Source organism: Lolium perenne, chromosome 2 (genome assembly GCF_019359855.2).
Source record: "Lolium perenne isolate Kyuss_39 chromosome 2, Kyuss_2.0, whole genome shotgun sequence".
Taxonomy (NCBI): domain Eukaryota; kingdom Viridiplantae; phylum Streptophyta; class Magnoliopsida; order Poales; family Poaceae; genus Lolium; species Lolium perenne.
The window spans coordinates 17,892,035-17,908,550 of record NC_067245.2 but is presented as its reverse complement, the minus strand read 5'-3'; the positions used below and the strand labels follow the sequence as shown (position 1 = coordinate 17,908,550).

At 43.9% G+C, this 16,516-nt stretch overlaps 2 protein-coding genes and 1 non-coding gene across 3 annotated transcripts; all 3 read left to right on the top strand.

The window, feature by feature from the left end:
- Positions 1 to 272: 272 nt before the first annotated feature.
- On the top strand, positions 273 to 3,721 carry LOC127331350 (omega-3 fatty acid desaturase, chloroplastic). The gene is made up of 8 exons (XM_051357481.2): positions 273 to 838; positions 944 to 1,033; positions 1,151 to 1,217; positions 1,335 to 1,427; positions 1,557 to 1,742; positions 1,891 to 1,971; positions 2,846 to 2,983; positions 3,087 to 3,721. The coding sequence occupies exons 1-8, from the start codon at positions 336 to 338 to the stop codon at positions 3,273 to 3,275; spliced, it is 1,347 nt and encodes a 448-aa protein (XP_051213441.1). The 5' UTR covers positions 273 to 335; the 3' UTR covers positions 3,276 to 3,721.
- Positions 3,722 to 5,144: 1,423 nt separating this feature from the next.
- LOC127331348 (uncharacterized) lies at positions 5,145 to 15,158 on the top strand. The gene is made up of 27 exons (XM_051357474.2): positions 5,145 to 5,427; positions 5,931 to 6,090; positions 6,181 to 6,276; positions 6,361 to 6,475; positions 6,558 to 6,720; positions 6,820 to 6,991; positions 7,144 to 7,290; positions 7,462 to 7,920; positions 7,995 to 8,606; positions 8,794 to 8,862; positions 9,658 to 9,774; positions 9,852 to 10,097; positions 10,568 to 10,615; positions 10,699 to 10,842; positions 11,181 to 11,258; positions 11,346 to 11,408; positions 11,511 to 11,618; positions 11,783 to 11,863; positions 11,978 to 12,025; positions 12,392 to 12,466; positions 12,758 to 12,853; positions 12,946 to 13,026; positions 13,123 to 13,194; positions 13,892 to 13,936; positions 14,022 to 14,105; positions 14,505 to 14,608; positions 14,695 to 15,158. Exons 1-27 carry the CDS (start codon positions 5,237 to 5,239, stop codon positions 14,855 to 14,857), a joined length of 3,837 nt encoding a protein of 1,278 aa, XP_051213434.1. The 5' UTR covers positions 5,145 to 5,236; the 3' UTR covers positions 14,858 to 15,158.
- An 826-nt stretch (positions 15,159 to 15,984) lies between these two features.
- LOC127337805 (U4 spliceosomal RNA) lies at positions 15,985 to 16,137 on the top strand. Its single transcript, XR_007874116.1, has one exon. It is a non-coding gene; the product is annotated as a U4 spliceosomal RNA (small nuclear RNA).
- Positions 16,138 to 16,516: the final 379 nt, after the last annotated feature.

The following is a 16,516-nucleotide window of genomic DNA, read 5'->3' as shown; positions in this document are numbered from 1 at the left end:
GGTGTGCAGTGGTGTTCTGTTAACAGAAAGGAAAGTTTCATTCGAAGCAGTTTTGTTTGGTCCATTCCATTTGCTCAAACTCTGGTCCTGCCATAGGAAGAAAGGACGAGATATTTGGGTTTGGGTATCACAATGTGAGCCACACAGACCGTAGGAGCACTCGTGTTCGGTTGGTGGTCATAGGATGTCGAGGCCCACTCGGCCCGGCCCACCGAACCTAGACCACCCGTCGTCCACCAACCCACTACTTGTACTCCGCAGGCTATCCCCTCGCCCGCCCGCGCGCCGGCGAAGCAGCAGCAGCAGGGAGCTACGGACGAGGCTGAGCCACAGCAATGGCTGCCCGCCTGCTCCTCCCCCAATGCTGCTGCGGCGGCGGCCTCACGCCCCTGCCCCTCCCTCGCCGCGCCACCGCGCTCCCGCCTCCGCCACCCGCCGCCGGCGCGTCCCGCCGCGCCCTCTCCCTCGCCATCCCCGCCGCGTCCCGCCGCGCGCTCTCCCTCCGCGTCGCCGTCGCCGCGCCCACCCGCCTCGTCACCGCGGAGGACGACGGCTCCCGGTCCCAGGCCGCCCCCGCCCAGGACGACGGCCCCTCCGAGTCCGAGTTCGACCCCGCGGCGCCGCCGCCGTTCGGGCTCGCGGAGATCCGCGCCGCCATCCCCAAGCACTGCTGGGCCAAGGACCCCTGGCGCTCCATGGGCTACGTCCTGCGCGACGTCGTCGTCGTGCTCTCCCTCGCCGCCGCCGCCGCGCGCCTCGACAGCTGGCTCGCGTGGCCCGTCTACTGGGCCGCGCAGGGCACCATGTTCTGGGCGCTCTTCGTCCTCGGACACGACTGGTGCGTTCCTCTACTACTACTCACGAACACTTTCCTTTGTTTGTTTCCTCTCAACTCTCTCTCCCAAAGCTCACAAATCACATTCCATGGTGATTGGTTCTGCAGCGGCCACGGGAGCTTCTCGAACAACACCAAGCTCAACAGTGTCGTCGGACACATACTCCACTCCTCCATCCTCGTGCCTTACAATGGCTGGTAAGCATGCATGCATGCATTCAGCACCTTCCTCTTCTTGTCTTGATGCTAATGTCGTTCCAATAGCCGGGAGTCCATGGTGTCAGTAAAAACTTACCCTCGTCGATCGACCTGCAGGAGGATTAGCCACAGGACGCACCACCAGAACCATGGCCACGTCGAGAACGACGAGTCGTGGCATCCGGTACGTACGCGGGCTACATGCCTACCAAGTTTCCGCTTCCTTTGCACACGTTCTTGAGGAATTTGCTTAACCTGGCATTATATGACCTCATGAACCTACTGTTGTGCAAATTTGCAGCTCCCGGAGAAGCTATACAGGAGCCTGGACAGTTCCACTCGGAAGCTTCGGTTCGCATTACCGTTCCCGATGCTCGCCTACCCGTTCTACTTGGTGAGACAAAGAAAAATCCCAAAGGGTCCTTGATCCTACTTTACTTCACCGATTGACTTGCTCATGTGGCAATGGATGTTCGGCAACGCGATTGCTGACTATATTCTTTGTTGTGTTCAACCTGTCCAGTGGTCGAGGAGTCCAGGGAAGTCAGGCTCGCATTTCCACCCAAGCAGCGATTTGTTCCAGCCAAACGAGAAGAAGGATATCCTAACGTCGACGGCATGCTGGCTTGCCATGGCTGGCCTCCTCGCTGGGCTCACCGTCGTGATGGGGCCTCTGCAGATGCTCAAGCTCTACGGTGTCCCGTACTGGGTACGTGATGGGTGGTATCTGCTCTTTTTGCATTTGCAGCCTCAGTCTGCCAAAAAGTCTGATTTTCTGTGGATATGTGGATTGGGTTGTGCCCTGTTGTGGTGGTGCTCAGCAGCTTACAACGTTTCCTTGTTAAATTTTCCTCCAGATTTTTGTTATGTGGCTGGACTTTGTCACCTACCTGCACCACCACGGCCACAACGACAAGCTTCCTTGGTATCGTGGAAAGGTAAAAACCAGAGCTGCAATCTCCTGAACTGCGAGTTAGATTGCTTAATCTGCAGAACATTGTGCAAAACAAATGCAATGATTATTTCAGTGTGCAAAAAAACAAATGCAATCTCAAGGTAAAAAAACAGAGCTACAGTCTCCCTGGCATACTGTTCAGCAGTATAGCTCGACTCAGTGTGCAAAAACCTAGCTAGAGTGTAGGTATGTTAATTAGTATTGGTGTAATCTTTGTACAATTTATAATTGATGATAACTCTTTAAGCTGCCAGATTTTGCCAACAGCCCATATGAGATTAAAGAAAACTTAGGCATATCAACTCAAACTAATTTTATCGAGGATAGAATTGAGTAGTCTGAATAAATGTGACTTCCTTTACTTGATAAAAGAGGTGAAGTTGCCATATATATTAAAAGTAGTCAAAATAGCAAAACTACAGAGGGTTGAACATCGGTATATCATAAGCCACTTTTTAAGCCTGCCACGATAAATTGAAGATAATGTAAAGGTACATCTAGCCACAGAAATCACCAATTGTGGTCCATATGGAAGTTGGCTGCAGCTTTCGCTGTCCATCTTCTGTATATATATGTGATGAGTATATGTGTGGTGGTTATTGAAAGTAATACACTTTTGTATCATTGTATGGAAAAGACATACTTTACCTCCTGCTGTCACATGAAGCACCCATTCAGAAATTGAAAAACTGCCAGTATTTCCATCTTCTCCCAAAGAGGGCTACCAACTTCAGACTGTAAAAATACTTCAGAATCATGATACTTCAGACTCATGATTGTCATTGATTGAACCCATCAAATATTGCTAGCCCTGTATGTAATCACTGAGATACACTTTGTGCTGCTTTGTGAACTAGGCATGGAGCTATCTGCGTGGAGGCTTGACCACGCTTGACAGGGACTATGGGTGGCTCAACAACATCCACCACGACATCGGGACTCATGTGATCCACCATCTTTTCCCGCAAATCCCGCACTACCATCTAGTAGAGGCGGTAAGAACTGAATCCGTTGATATTCCCCCCTTTTAACGTCTCGTTATATTTGCCCATACCTTACCTAAACTAATCCATGGTCTTCGCTGTGCTTGTCTTGCAGACCGAAGCAGCGAAGCCAGTTCTGGGGAAGTACTACAGGGAGCCGGACAAGTCTGGCCCGTTCCCATTCCACCTGTTTGGCGCCCTAGCACAGAGCATGAAGCGTGACCACTATGTCAGCGACACCGGGGACATACTCTACTACCAAACTGACCCAAAAATTGCCGGTGGTGCACAAACATCTGATTGACAACACCAAGCAGACTCTTCTTTGTGGGGATGTTGTTCGTTATCACCTGACTGGTTAGCCCTCTGCTTCCTCACATCAGCAACCCCACGGCATCCTGTAAATTAAGCAGATGTACGATGTGGAGGCGCCCGACATTGCGGATTTTTGGATGTATAATAGGACTATTGAAACCATGGTAGAATAGAGCATGTACGCATATCCTTGCACTTGTTAAGAAACAAGTGATTCTTTGGACGTCCACGAGAGCCAGAGCAGCTCAAAAGATGCAAAGACTTGCCTGATGAGGGGCATTCATTGTTTGATACGAAAGCACTATTGAAGCATACAATTGTAGTATTTATTTCAGCTAGCCGTATGCATGTAGTACTACTCCAGTGAAGATCTCAACTTAACTCCAGATATTTGCACGACTGTATGAAATGGAATTAAAGGTGCGGTCGATGTCATGAGTTGTTGTATCTATCCTAGTGGTTTGTTGTCCTCTTAGCTCTTGTCTCGGTCCTTATAACGAGGTGTTAGTTGTTCATTGCCGCCCACAGGCTGTGGATGTCAGGCCTGCAGATGGAGTCACATTGATTCTGTGATTCTTGAGCATCCGCTGGTTCTTGGATCGATGCCTGTCTGTTAGTTGGAGTATTTATATTCAAAACTCACTATGCTGTTCCACTTAAATTATAAATTCTGGTGAAATATTATGCTACCATCAACTACTTCCAATTCCAATTATAAAAAACACATAAGGTTGTATCGGTGGAATTCCCACCACGCTCTTATGCGTTGCGTACCAATCAACACCTTCAAGAAGGAATGCGCGATGACATTGATACCTAGATTGGTCCTAGGGTTTTCCCCTGATACGCGGAGGGGCGAGGGGAAAGGGTACAACTGATGCCCTTCATGAAGGAAGGGTGGTGCCCGTGGGCGTCACTGTGTTAGTGTCGGTAAACTTACAAGACTTTCTCCCGACTACCAAATCCATGCCCCGACATGGCCATCGAAACGGGACCGATGGGATCGAGAAGGACCAGCTGGGAGCAAGAAGCGGCATGGGCAGCTGTTGCTCGGGTGTGAACCGCCTCCACCACCATTGGCAGTAACCAACCGGACGCAGCAACCAGAGCAAACCATGCCCACCTGGCTCGACAGAGCCCGTGGGCTCATGAAGCTCCCGCCGCCACGCTGCATCAAGCGCGCCACCAGCCCCGCCACCCCCAGCTTGGGTCGCCTCTCCATCTGTCCAGCCTTACTGCCTTACCCGTTTAAAGAAATAGAGAAGCGTGGCGGTAGCGTAGAAAGTCATTTTGGAACCCGAGCACCAATGCTCTTGGCATATTAGAATTTTTTTAGAAATATATTTATAGATTTTGAAAAATCATGAAATGAAATTTTAAAAGTAGCTAATGATATATCTCACTAACATGCAAAATCGCAATCTAAAATATTTTGTACTCTGAGCTACACAAAAATAACAAAATATTTTTAGCGATTTGAAATCACTATACTCAGATCTACACTTTTGCTATTTTTGTGCAGCCCAAAGTACACATTGTTTCCAATTGAAAATTGGCTCGTTTGTGAGATACATTACTTGCTAGTACATCATAATTTTTCTTCAGAATATTTTGAAACTTAGAAATAATAATTTTCGTTTTTTTTAAATAAAGAGATCACTGGTGCACCAAATCTCTATCCGGTGAGCGTCGCTAGTCACGGTCAAAAATGATGCAACGGAAAGCTCAATAAAAAAAATGATGCAACGGAGTCCAATGCCTTTTGCGTTCGGCCCATGGAGCCCAGGCCCAACTATGCACTAGCCTGGATCGTTAAGGCCACAAAGGGCCGACCGAACCATTAATTAATCCAGAAAGAGAAAAAAGGTTTTAGGAGGGGGAGAGACCACTCCAGGACGGACGCGCGTCGTCGGGGATCGCCGGAGCTAGGGTTCCGTCCGTCTCCGTCCGATGGCGGTCGCCCTCCCGCCGGCCTTCCCCCCGCACGGCCTGCCCCAGCCGGATGCTACCTCCGCTGGAGATATGGGGCTGCGCCTGCGGCAGGTGCGCGAGCTCCGCCGGGCGCCTCTCCACGAGCTCGTCCCCCGCCTCGCCGACCTCCGCGCCGACGAGGCCGGCCCCGTGCGCAAGCTCGTTGCCGAGTGAGTGCTCCTGCTCCCGCTTTTGCTCGGTTCGCCGTTTGGACCTTGCCCCATTTGGTGGTTAAGTCGTTCGATTGCTGCGCTTCAGTGTCTCAGTTTCACTAGTCGGTTTCGTCTGTCACTTAACCTTCGTGTCAATTCGGTCTGCAAATTGAGCTCGTACCAAATATTAAAACAAAAAGCTTAAACGAATTGACACCATAGACAATGACTCAGTCTGGGTGCTATGTTTTTGTGTGCTGACATGGAAGATAGCAGTTGCTAAACCAGCTACTATAGATGTGCTGTAGGTGATCACTAGTGCCAGTATCACACGTTTTGTTATGTACACGAGTGAGCGTTCGCTGAAGGTGCAGAGTTAGCAAAAGAAAATATGCGATAGCCTTCTACGGGCAATGGAAATTGATTCTATTACGATATTATTATGTGATATGTTAAAAACAGCATAATGACATTGGCTAGTATTTTGACTCCATTTGCGTTTCAACTGGACCCTGACATAGGATGATTGGTGAGGTTGGGTCGAAGCACACGGCGTATATACCCGACGTGATGCCCTCTCTGCTGGATCTTCTGAATGATGAGACGCCTGCGGTTGCGAGGCAGGCTGTTAAAACAGGAACAGACTTGTTTGCCAAAGTACTGCAACAGCTAGTTATCCAGGTAATACTACTGATAGCAGCACCTCTTTGAGTTGCCTCTGTGTGTATGTAGACGTTGGCTCATGTTGCTATCTGCTGGTTCTGAATCCAGGGTTTGTTCTCGAGCGGTGGGATTGATGATTCACTCAAAGTGTCGTGGGAATGGATGCTCAAGCTTAAATCAGCGGTGTCGCTCATGGCATTTCAGGTAAGTTAATGTCCTTGTTCTGCAACCAGTTAACTGCATCCTCCCAGCTTACAGTTTCTTACATCTGTGGTATCTCCGTGTCAGCCTACTAGCAATGAAGGAGTCCGGTTGCTGGCTGTTAAGTTTGTTCAGAAAACAGTTCTCATGCACACCCCGGATCCTGATATCACATCAGATCCACCAAACCAAGCTACAGAAGGTAGAACATATGTTGTGCTTTATACAAAATTAACTGCTTTTTCGTTTGATTTATGGCATGATCATCTGTCATTCCTTGATAGATATGGGATTCAATATAGCATGGTTAAGGGGAGGTCATCCTTTACTCAATGTTGGCGATCTAGCCATGGAAGCCAGCCAGAGCCTTGGACTGTTGCTAGAACAACTTAAGCCTCCTAAGATAAGATCACTCAGCACTTCGATGATCATTGTCTTTGTTAGCAGGTTAGCCTCGTCCATTTTCATTTCATTATATTTTTCTGTGTAGGGAAGTTTGTATCATCTTTGGAACACATGCCACCTTCTAACATAAACTTCCCCCAGTCTCTCAGCTATTGCTCAAAGAAGGCCTTCCTTTTATGGGCGCATACTTCCAGTTTTACTTTCTTTGGACCCAGCAAATACCATTATTAAAACGCAAGTTCCAGGCACATTCCATGCTTTGAAGAGTGCCATTGATGCATGCCTGAAATGTACACATTCAAGTGCTGAGCCGGTATTTCTTTTAGCCTTTTGCGGTTTTGTCAAGGAACTTAACTTGATGTTTTGTTTTTTCTTAGTGGTTAATCTGACATGGGTCAATTGCGCATATGTTTTCAGTCTCTGCTCCAGGTGTATTCTTACTAATTTGAGGTTATCATTTTGCAGTGGCGGGCTCGCTTGTTAGAAGCTCAAAATATTATAAACCAGGGGGATTCAGTAGATCATACTGCAAACGATTCGACAGAACATACCGCAAATGCTGCTAGGAGTATTGGGGACACTTCAAACAAGGCCGAATCATTGCCTCTGACAGTATGTACCTCCATATCCAAGTTTCATCTCTCTTCTGCACCCTTCTTTTTAAAGTACAACAATTGAAGAAACGGAGTGAAAGTAGGAAAATTTCCAACATTCCTAACTGTTCTTCCTCCCAAGTATTAGTCCAATCTAAAGTGTTTTGAAACAAATATATTTCCTTGACAGGAGACGAGCACTGACAACAGTAACAAACGAAATCTGGCTGATGACATGAATAATATTCTAGAAGATGATGGTCATTCTAGTAAAAGAGCCAGACAGTCACATGATGCTCAAGAACATAGCGAGGAAACAAATAAGAGAAATATGGAGGCAGCCTCTGTTGGTTCATCATCTAATCAGCATGTCCCTGCAAGAACTGGGAACTCTGAAGCTGTATATCAATTAATTAGTATGTTTGCCCCATTAGCTGCGCAAGGCGACAGAGCTGCTGTATCACTACAAATCCTGTCATCTAGTATCGCTGCTGACTTATTAGCGGAGGTGGTAATGGTTAACATGCAACACTTGCCAGTTTCTCATCCTGTAGATCAACAACAACCTCCTTCAAGTATCCAGTCCTCTATTGCTCCGAGTTTGAAGCTTCCTTCAGGTCGCTTTCCTCTGTTAGAGTCCCTATGGAAGGTAGTTTCTCTTACTTGTCCCTGCTTATTTTGTTAGATTTCTTTTTTTGGTGTGTATTGAATGTTCTATTCCAGGCAATAGGCGAAACTAATCAAGATGAAGTGCCTCCACCTGAGGAATCTGCTCCAGTGACATCTGCTGCTGGTGACACCACACCAGTTCTTGTCAGTTCTCCTGTTCTTACCACATTAAAAATACCGAAGGAAGAGAACAGTAACAGTTCAGAAGTTCCATTTAACAGTTCAGCTGTTTCATTAGATATAGAAACAGTAGAGGTTAAAGTACCCAGTGCAGATGCTGCTGAGTTATCGATTGAGGTTCAAGAATCATCAGAAACTTCCCATGCTTCTACAGAACCTCAGGGAACCCAAGAACATTCTGGCAGTTTTATGAGTTCATTGCCTGCTGACAATTCTTCAGTTGGTGTCAGTTTGGCTCAATCTTTCGAAACTCGCAGTCCAAGTTCTTCTACTATTGAAGGAAGCCAGTCACAGTTTTCATCTATGAATGCCCTAACTTCACAGCATGTTCTTCCAAAGTTGGTTGTGACTAATGTCGATCTAACTGATGAGGCTAAAGATCTCCTTCAAAAAGAAGCGTTCCTGCGCATTCTTGCGAGAGATAAGCAGGAAGAATCTGGTGGTTCAAAAGCTCGGCTTCCATTGCTTTCTCACTTGGGTGTTGAGGTATTGATCACCATTCCTCCTGTCAAGTATCATTATTTGGATTGAACTTTGGTTAACGGTTCTTTGTATGGAGCGTTATTTGGCTATGTAGATACCCAAACTCAGGTTCCCTCAGAAACACTAAATTGTTAGTTATGCTCTAGTTTCTCTTACACTGTATTATTGGATATGTTACTTGCTGGTGCAGTTTCCTTTGGAGTTGGACCCTTGGGCGCTTCTCCAGAAGCATGTGCTATCTGATTATGTAAATAATGAGGTAAGATGTGTCAACATCATATAAATGGTTTTCTGTAAGAGTTCTCTTAGGAACTAGGACCAAACTGGATGGTTAGCGATTTAACCTGAAAAACCCCGGATGGTATCAGGTTCAACCACCATCCAGCCAAGTTTAATATTGCTACGCATTTACATACAATGTGTGCCCTTGGAGCAACCCCTTTGATTTCTGATTTTCGAAAGGGCTGGTTTCTGGAAATTTAAACTCAATTTCCTCCACAATCTCCGATCCGTCCTTTGCTTAGGAAAAAGCCGAAAAACTGACCCACGACACAGCGGCCATTCGTTTGGCACGAGGAAATGCTATTGCCCTATTTTTCTTATTTCTTAGGTCAAGATGCCCAGTCTGACCGCAGAGGATTGGACATAACAAACACCAGCGGAATTACAATAGAGGAAAAGCAAACCCCCAGAACAATGACTGGCAAAAGAAAACAAATAAATATATTTTTCACCATCACTTGCAATAGCTTTTTTCTTTTTGGTATTCATACTATGTCTATGATCTGTGGTCCAAACCAGCGACCCGGTGGTTGAATAAGTGAAGTAGTGAATGAGCATGCCACCATTCTTGTTCATCTATGTATTGTTGACCTATTATGCGTGTGTTATGTGATTTCATGTAGCAAGGTTACGTAGACTGGTGGAGATGATTACTATATCTTTATATGAATATGTTTCCACAGTGTATGTTTTGTGCAGCTTTGTGGTTACTAATGTGGTTACACTCACTATGCTTCGTCCAATGATATCTAACTCATCTTTACTTGAGCAGGGGCACGAGTTGACACTGTGCGTTCTGAACAGATTGTATCGTGAGGCAGAACAGGATGTGGACTTTCTTTCATCTAGAACCGCAACATCAGTTTATGAATCATTTGTTCTGACAATAGTATGTCTCCTTAAAACATTGGTATCAAAGCTACCTTTTCTTTATAACATGGCTAAACCAATTCTCTTTCTGCCTAGGCCGAAAATCTCCGTGATATGTTTCCGGCTTCAGACAAATCACTTGGCAAACTGCTCTGTGAGATACCATACTTACCAGAAGGTGTATTAAAGCTGCTAGAGGATCTATGCTCTCCTGGAAATAATGAGAAGCAGGACAAGGATCTTCAGAGTGGTGATAGGGTAACTCAAGGTCTAAGTGCTGTCTGGAACCTGATCATGTTAAGACCTTCAAACCGGGACAGATGTCTGGAGATTGCTTTGCAGGTGCTCTAGGGACACCATGATATGTTATTGATCTATGTTTCAGCATATACGATATGCTTGCTTAACTATATAGTTACACTGTATAATCTGTCTGGGACATCCGTCAGTTGTAGTGTGAGAGTTATCTATTTTGACTTCTGATTCAGTGGTAGAGCGCAAAAGAGAGCAAAAATGCCATGAGTTTTAGTTTTAATGTTTTCACATGTATGGATAGAATTGTGAAGCACTAAATCAGTCTTACCTGTTTTTCTTAGCATGATTGAACACTTAAAATATGAGTAGTGGTTGATCAGTTATATTTCCCTTTCACTGACATGAGCTTTAGATTATATTCTGAACATGTAATGATAGTTGATAAAACTTCAACATTGGTCATCGTTTGTGCTTTGATTTTATGATCTAGTACAACTTTTCTGCCTGAGGTTATTCCCTGTTTTTTTTATTGTCACTAAGTAGCATGTTTCTTACAGAGTTCAATCAATCGTCTAGATGAGGTCCGCATGAAGGCAATACGTTTGGTAATCCCTTAATCCTTACTGCTCGTAAGAAAGGTGCACTTATGTGATTTTGTTCACTTCAGTTTTTCATTTCGTAATAACAGGTAGCAAATAAGCTATTTCCCGTGGCAAGCATTTCCAAAAGGATTGAAGAGTTTGCAAATGAAAAACTTAATTCAGTCCTGGAAGTGATTCCAGCGGCTGAATCTACATCAGCTTCTGAAATGGTTACGCCTGAAGCTCACCAGGTATGGTTCATGCTCTAATTTCTTTCACACGTGCCTCTGCTGCTATTTGAAATAACCGTGGCTTTAGATCATTCTTAAATAGTATTGCCTTGTATTTCATTTTAAATTCAGCAAATAATGTCAAGAAAAACTGGTGAAAACAGAGAAATAATTATAAACCAATTCACTGCTGTAAATGAAAAGAACTGCAAGTATTTTTAGTAGGATATGCTGGTGTCTTAATTGCATATCGGCTTGGAACGTACTCTTATAGGATCGAAGCTTTCATCTTTTCTGTTCCTTTCAAATCCAAGTATGGTCTACCTTTTCTGATTTGGTGGACTTCGTGTTTTTTGAAGGATGGTAGCTTAGAAAATTTGTCCTCGGTGGCAGATGCTCAAACTTTGATGTCACTCTATTTTGCTTTGTGCACCAAGGTAACTGGTTATTGCTCCGCAACCCTTCGTATGGTTTTCTGAATTATACTAAGTACTAACAGCATGCGGATTGCATCTTACTGCCAGAAACATTCCCTTCTCCAGCGTGTATTTGCAATATACGGCAGTCTACCACAGGCTGCCAAACAGGTCTTGCATCCAACATTCCCTGCCATGCCAATTGATCAGATATTATGTTTGTTCTTATTCAATTGATCATGGCTCTTTTGTATAACATAATATGTTTTCCAGGCAGTTCACAAACAAGTACCCATTCTGATTCGCACGATACGATCCTCTACTGACCTTCTTGGGATCATCTCAGATGCGCCAGCAGACAGTCGGGAGCTCCTCATGCAGGTGCAACTTGAGTTTTTCTTTGCATATTAAGCCATGTTATCTTCTACTGGTCAAAGTTCTTCTTTCATGTGTATTGGAAAGAGCGCTTGAAAATATATCTTGGTCAGTGAATTTCTTTCATTTGAATTCATTTGTATAATCCAAGATATTACATCGCCATGCAGGTTGTACAGACTCTCACTGATGGAGTAGTGCCATCTCAAGATCTGATTTCGTCCGTGAAGAACCTCTATTCAAAAACGAAGGTTCTCTATTTCTCTGTACCTGAACTAAACTTTAAGTTCTTGCTGACATTTATATTATCAGATTGTATCCTGCCTGAATAATCTAATTTACAAACTATTGACTTCATTTTGCAGGATGTCGAGTTTCTCTTTCCAGTCATGGCTCATCTGCCAAAAGATGAGGTTTTCTCTCCTGCACTCTTAGAATTTTTAAGATACAAAATAACTGGCAGTACGCGTCAAATTACTGTATTTAATGTTGCTCTAGAATTTATACGGTGGTTATACTTAATGAGCAGCTAGCTTGATAAGTCTGCGCATGGTAGCTGAACTGCTCACATTATATTCAATTTAAATTGAGCTCAGCATGGGTATTGGATTTTTCTGAACCAGCGGTTATGAACTTTGACAGTAACTGACATGTGGAGCAAAAACTTAAGCATTGCAGTCCAGATACCACATATAATTCTGTAGGCATTGCTGCTGATATATCATTTGTATTCTGTATTTCATCTCACGTTAGTTATTCTTCATTGTGTTTTTTCTCAGGTTATGTCCGTGTTTCCCAATATTGTTAACCTTCCTGTGGATAAGTTTCAAGTTGCCCTTTCTCGAATCCTGCAGGTTAGATTTTCTCTTCTATCTTTTCTTCCTTGGATATGATTTGAAACAATTATGTTGGCTCATTAATTGTTATTTAGAAATGAACTAGTATTGGTTCATATCTGGGCTGATATGTCTGTTGCATACTTCATCTAAAACTTCAAACTGTCTAGGTTTTGTTATGAAAGACTTATTTCTGGCTCACTCTTGGACTTTTAATTCTCAAGTAACTTAGTTATGTTTCACTTTTCATTTTAGTTAAAGATATTTTTTCTAGCCTGCGCGTGCACAATAACTTTCCACCTATTGCAGGGATCACCACAACATGGCCCTTCTCTTGATCCACCAGAAATTTTGATTGCGATTCATGTAATAGATCCCGAAAAAGAAGGGATACCGCTGAAAAAGGTCTGTTAGTTTTCCATTTGTTACATTGCACATCACTTGGCGAGTTAATTCAATGCACTGATGAAGTGATAATTTATATTAACTTACTCTAGGTCATAGATGCATGTGCTGCCTGCTTCGAGCAAAGGACAATATTCACTCAGCAAGTTTTGGCAAAAGCACTAAATCAATTGGTATCTATTTCTGAATAGTATCACGTTATAAATTGTATCTGTCATATGATATGATGATCTGTTGGCTCTTTGCTTAAACTCTTTGTTTTCCCACAGGTTGAACAGATTCCCCTTCCTTTGTTGTTCATGCGAACTGTTATGCAAGCGATAGGTGCATTTCCTGCATTGGTAAGCTATTTCTGTAACTCTATTGGGTGCTATGGCTCATGTAACTCATGCTGTAACCTAGTTTGCGAGAGACTTCCTAGCATGAAATGTAGATATCTGTGTGTTAGTCTTACTTCGTTAGATATTTGCTGATACGACAAGGATGACATGCATGGTTCATGCTGTTATAGAATCTAGGCAGTTCATGCTGTGTAGGGAACTTGCCCTTCCTCTCACTTTTGCTGCATGCACCTGATTATAGTGGAATGCATTTCTTGCCTCTCAGAGTCCCAGTTTTGCTGCATGCACCTGATTTATTGGAACCGTACATCCATGATATTTTTTGAGCTACATGACAATTTAACATCAGTTGTTCAACTTACAGCATCTCACTCTTAATTTTTGGTGCATGACTGTATGTATGTACAGAGGCACCTGATTCTACTGCGAAACACACGGCAATAATTTGTTTCGCTTACATACTTCAGAAGTGAGTAATAATTGATACTGATTTTATGACCTGTTGGCTTAGCGCTATGTATTACCCCTTCGTCTCTCCGATGGGAATGGAGAGTTAAGACCATCATTGATAATGTGCTAATATGAATCCTATTCGTTTTTGGTCAAATTGAACATTAGTATTAATGCATGGTTATCATGATGAAGTCAATTGTTTTATTTGTTGATATTATGATCTGATGGTGAGATTTTCTTCCAGGTGGATTTTGTGATGGAGATCATGTCACGCCTTGTTAGCAAGCAGGTTCTTAACTTTTATATTGAACAGGAATTCAGTTACAGTGCCTTCTCATTTTTCTGAAACTTCAGTCATTGTGTTGTGATGGCAGATATGGAAATATCCAAAGTTATGGGTAGGATTCCTGAAGTGTGCTATCCTGACGAAACCTCAGTCATATGGTGTTTTACTGCAGGTTCGGCCACTCTTCTCTCGTGGAATTTATGTGTTCTTTCCAATGCAAAAAAAAAAACTCTCTGTAGTTCTTTTTAGTGAATGGGAGGAGCTTTAGCTTATATTACTTCATAGATGGAAAAAAGAGAGCATGTTTAGGTTGTCACCTGATAATTCTTACAACTTGCCACCTTATATTGTTTTTTTACATCATAAGCTTATATTTAGGGCCACAGTCAACTATTTGGATCTAATAGTTCTAGAAACAGGAAAAGTAACATGGTAATAGTTGAAGGCTTTGACTGCGGGTCCATCTTTTATTTTCTCATTCCTATGCCAAATTCCATATTTATTCCTATTCAAAAAATAAAAAATCCATCATGTATCAAGATTTTCCATAACATGGCACTTGGCTTGTCAGTTACCAGCTCCACAACTTGAAAATGCCTTGAATAAGAATCCTGTACTGAAGGCGCCCTTGGTCGAGCACGCCAGCCAGCCAAACGTGCGATCAACTCTTCCGAGGTTTGTTGCTTCGCTGTATGCACTGTTACTCGTTTCAAATGCATGGGGCTGGATCTGACCAGAGCTTGTGCCTTTTTTGTGTGCAGGTCTAGCTTGGTGGTTTTGGGTCTTGCTGAAGATCAGCAGCAACATGCACCTGAGGCACAGAGCAGCCAGGCACAAAGCAGCCAAAACCAGGCCGCCGAAACCAGTAGCTCTGCTGCAGATACTACGACTGAAGTAACCCAGGAATCATCTGCTGCAAGTTGAACATCTGTTAACCTGCTGAAGAAGACGGCATGTCAGAGTGGATGTGACAAAGCATGACTTAGTTGCTGCACGATTTTGGGCAGCGCGCTGTACAAAACATTTACCTTATAAATAAAAAATTATATAGTCATAGGAGAGAGTTGTTGGCCAGCCAGCCCTGTTATGTATTTGTATTTTTGTAGCATATATGTCCGAGCACAAGACTGGTGTCTTTGTATGAATTTGGACAAAGTAAACATGTGTGATGGATGGCTGTTTGGCTGCTGCCTTTATTATGATGATGCTGGAGTACTAAACAGAATGTAACAGCTTTATAACGGGAGTGGTGTTTTGGCACATGGGATCATACAAAAAAATTGAAACAAAAGTTGATTCTTCAAAAATCAAAATTCGACTTGTCTTGTGGCGTGTGTAAAAAAGACAAAATTGAGTGCTTAAAATAGTGTGTCACAACATGAATTTTCTCCTTTTTATATAGACCACAAAAAATATCAGTTTTTCTTGGAACTTGGTGTACGAACATATATTGTGGAGATCTAGAGGTAGAATTTTTTGTTAAAATTTTTTGACATTTCAAAATATATTTCTTGGTAGAGGGAGCATACGCACCTGGAGCCAAATTGAATTGAATTTCCGCTTTATAACAGTGTGCGGTAATGTCTCGTGTTTGCTTGAAGAACTTAATAATGACTTCAGAAACGGCCTGTTTTGTCGATCTACGATTACATGTCAAATGCTGCGCTGGATAGTCCCTGCTGGAGAAACATAATCCTGTGTCAGCGGGGGCACTATAAAACGAGATGAAATGTACTCGGAGATTGAAGCAAGCTTTGAGAACTCACGCCGCCCATCATCCAAAATTCCAGGAAAAATGGGAACCGAGAAGATTTTTGGGCCAAGAAGGCTCTGTTGCAAAACCCTGGGCTTTAACAGGCCTCGATCGACGCTCGAGCCGGCAGCGCGAGAGAAATACGGCCCGTTAGCGCTAAGGGAAGCTGAGCCTCAGCAGTGCGCGCGGAACCGACGTTTTATAGAGCTGAAAACGTTTAGTCCCACCTCGGCTAGCTAGGGGAGCGCGACGGGGCGAGAGCAGTATAAGAAGGGACGGGGTGCGCACGGAAGAAAGCATCTTTGCGCTTGGGGCAATGACGCAGCTAGTGAGGTTATACCGAGGCGCGTCAATTGCTGGTTGAAAACTATTTCCAAACCCCCTCTTTGGCCCTCCGGGGCCACTGAGAATTTCTGGAAGGGCTCCCTCTCCTTCGGGCGAGGGGAAAGCCCTACAATTCAATTTCTCAAAAATTTTGTCACTATAAGAATTTACTTTTTTGTATTTTTAATCTTATTTAACTGTAATAAGATTTGCATGCATTCTGGGATTACTCCTGCCTTATCAGTTCTGCGTTCTCCGTCCAAAGCACATCATTATCGAAAATTCAAATCCTCGACGGTTTTCACCTCTCCACAATACCTGCATCCTTTTGAACCCGGCCTACCTTTGTTTCCCAATTCCACCGCCACCATCCCTTTGAATCCGGCCAACCTTTGTTTCCCAATTCCACCGCCACCAACCTTTTGAACCCGGCCTACCTTTGTTTCCCAGTTTCACCGCAACGTGGATGCCCCCCTTTGTTTCCCAGTTTCACCGCAACGTGGATG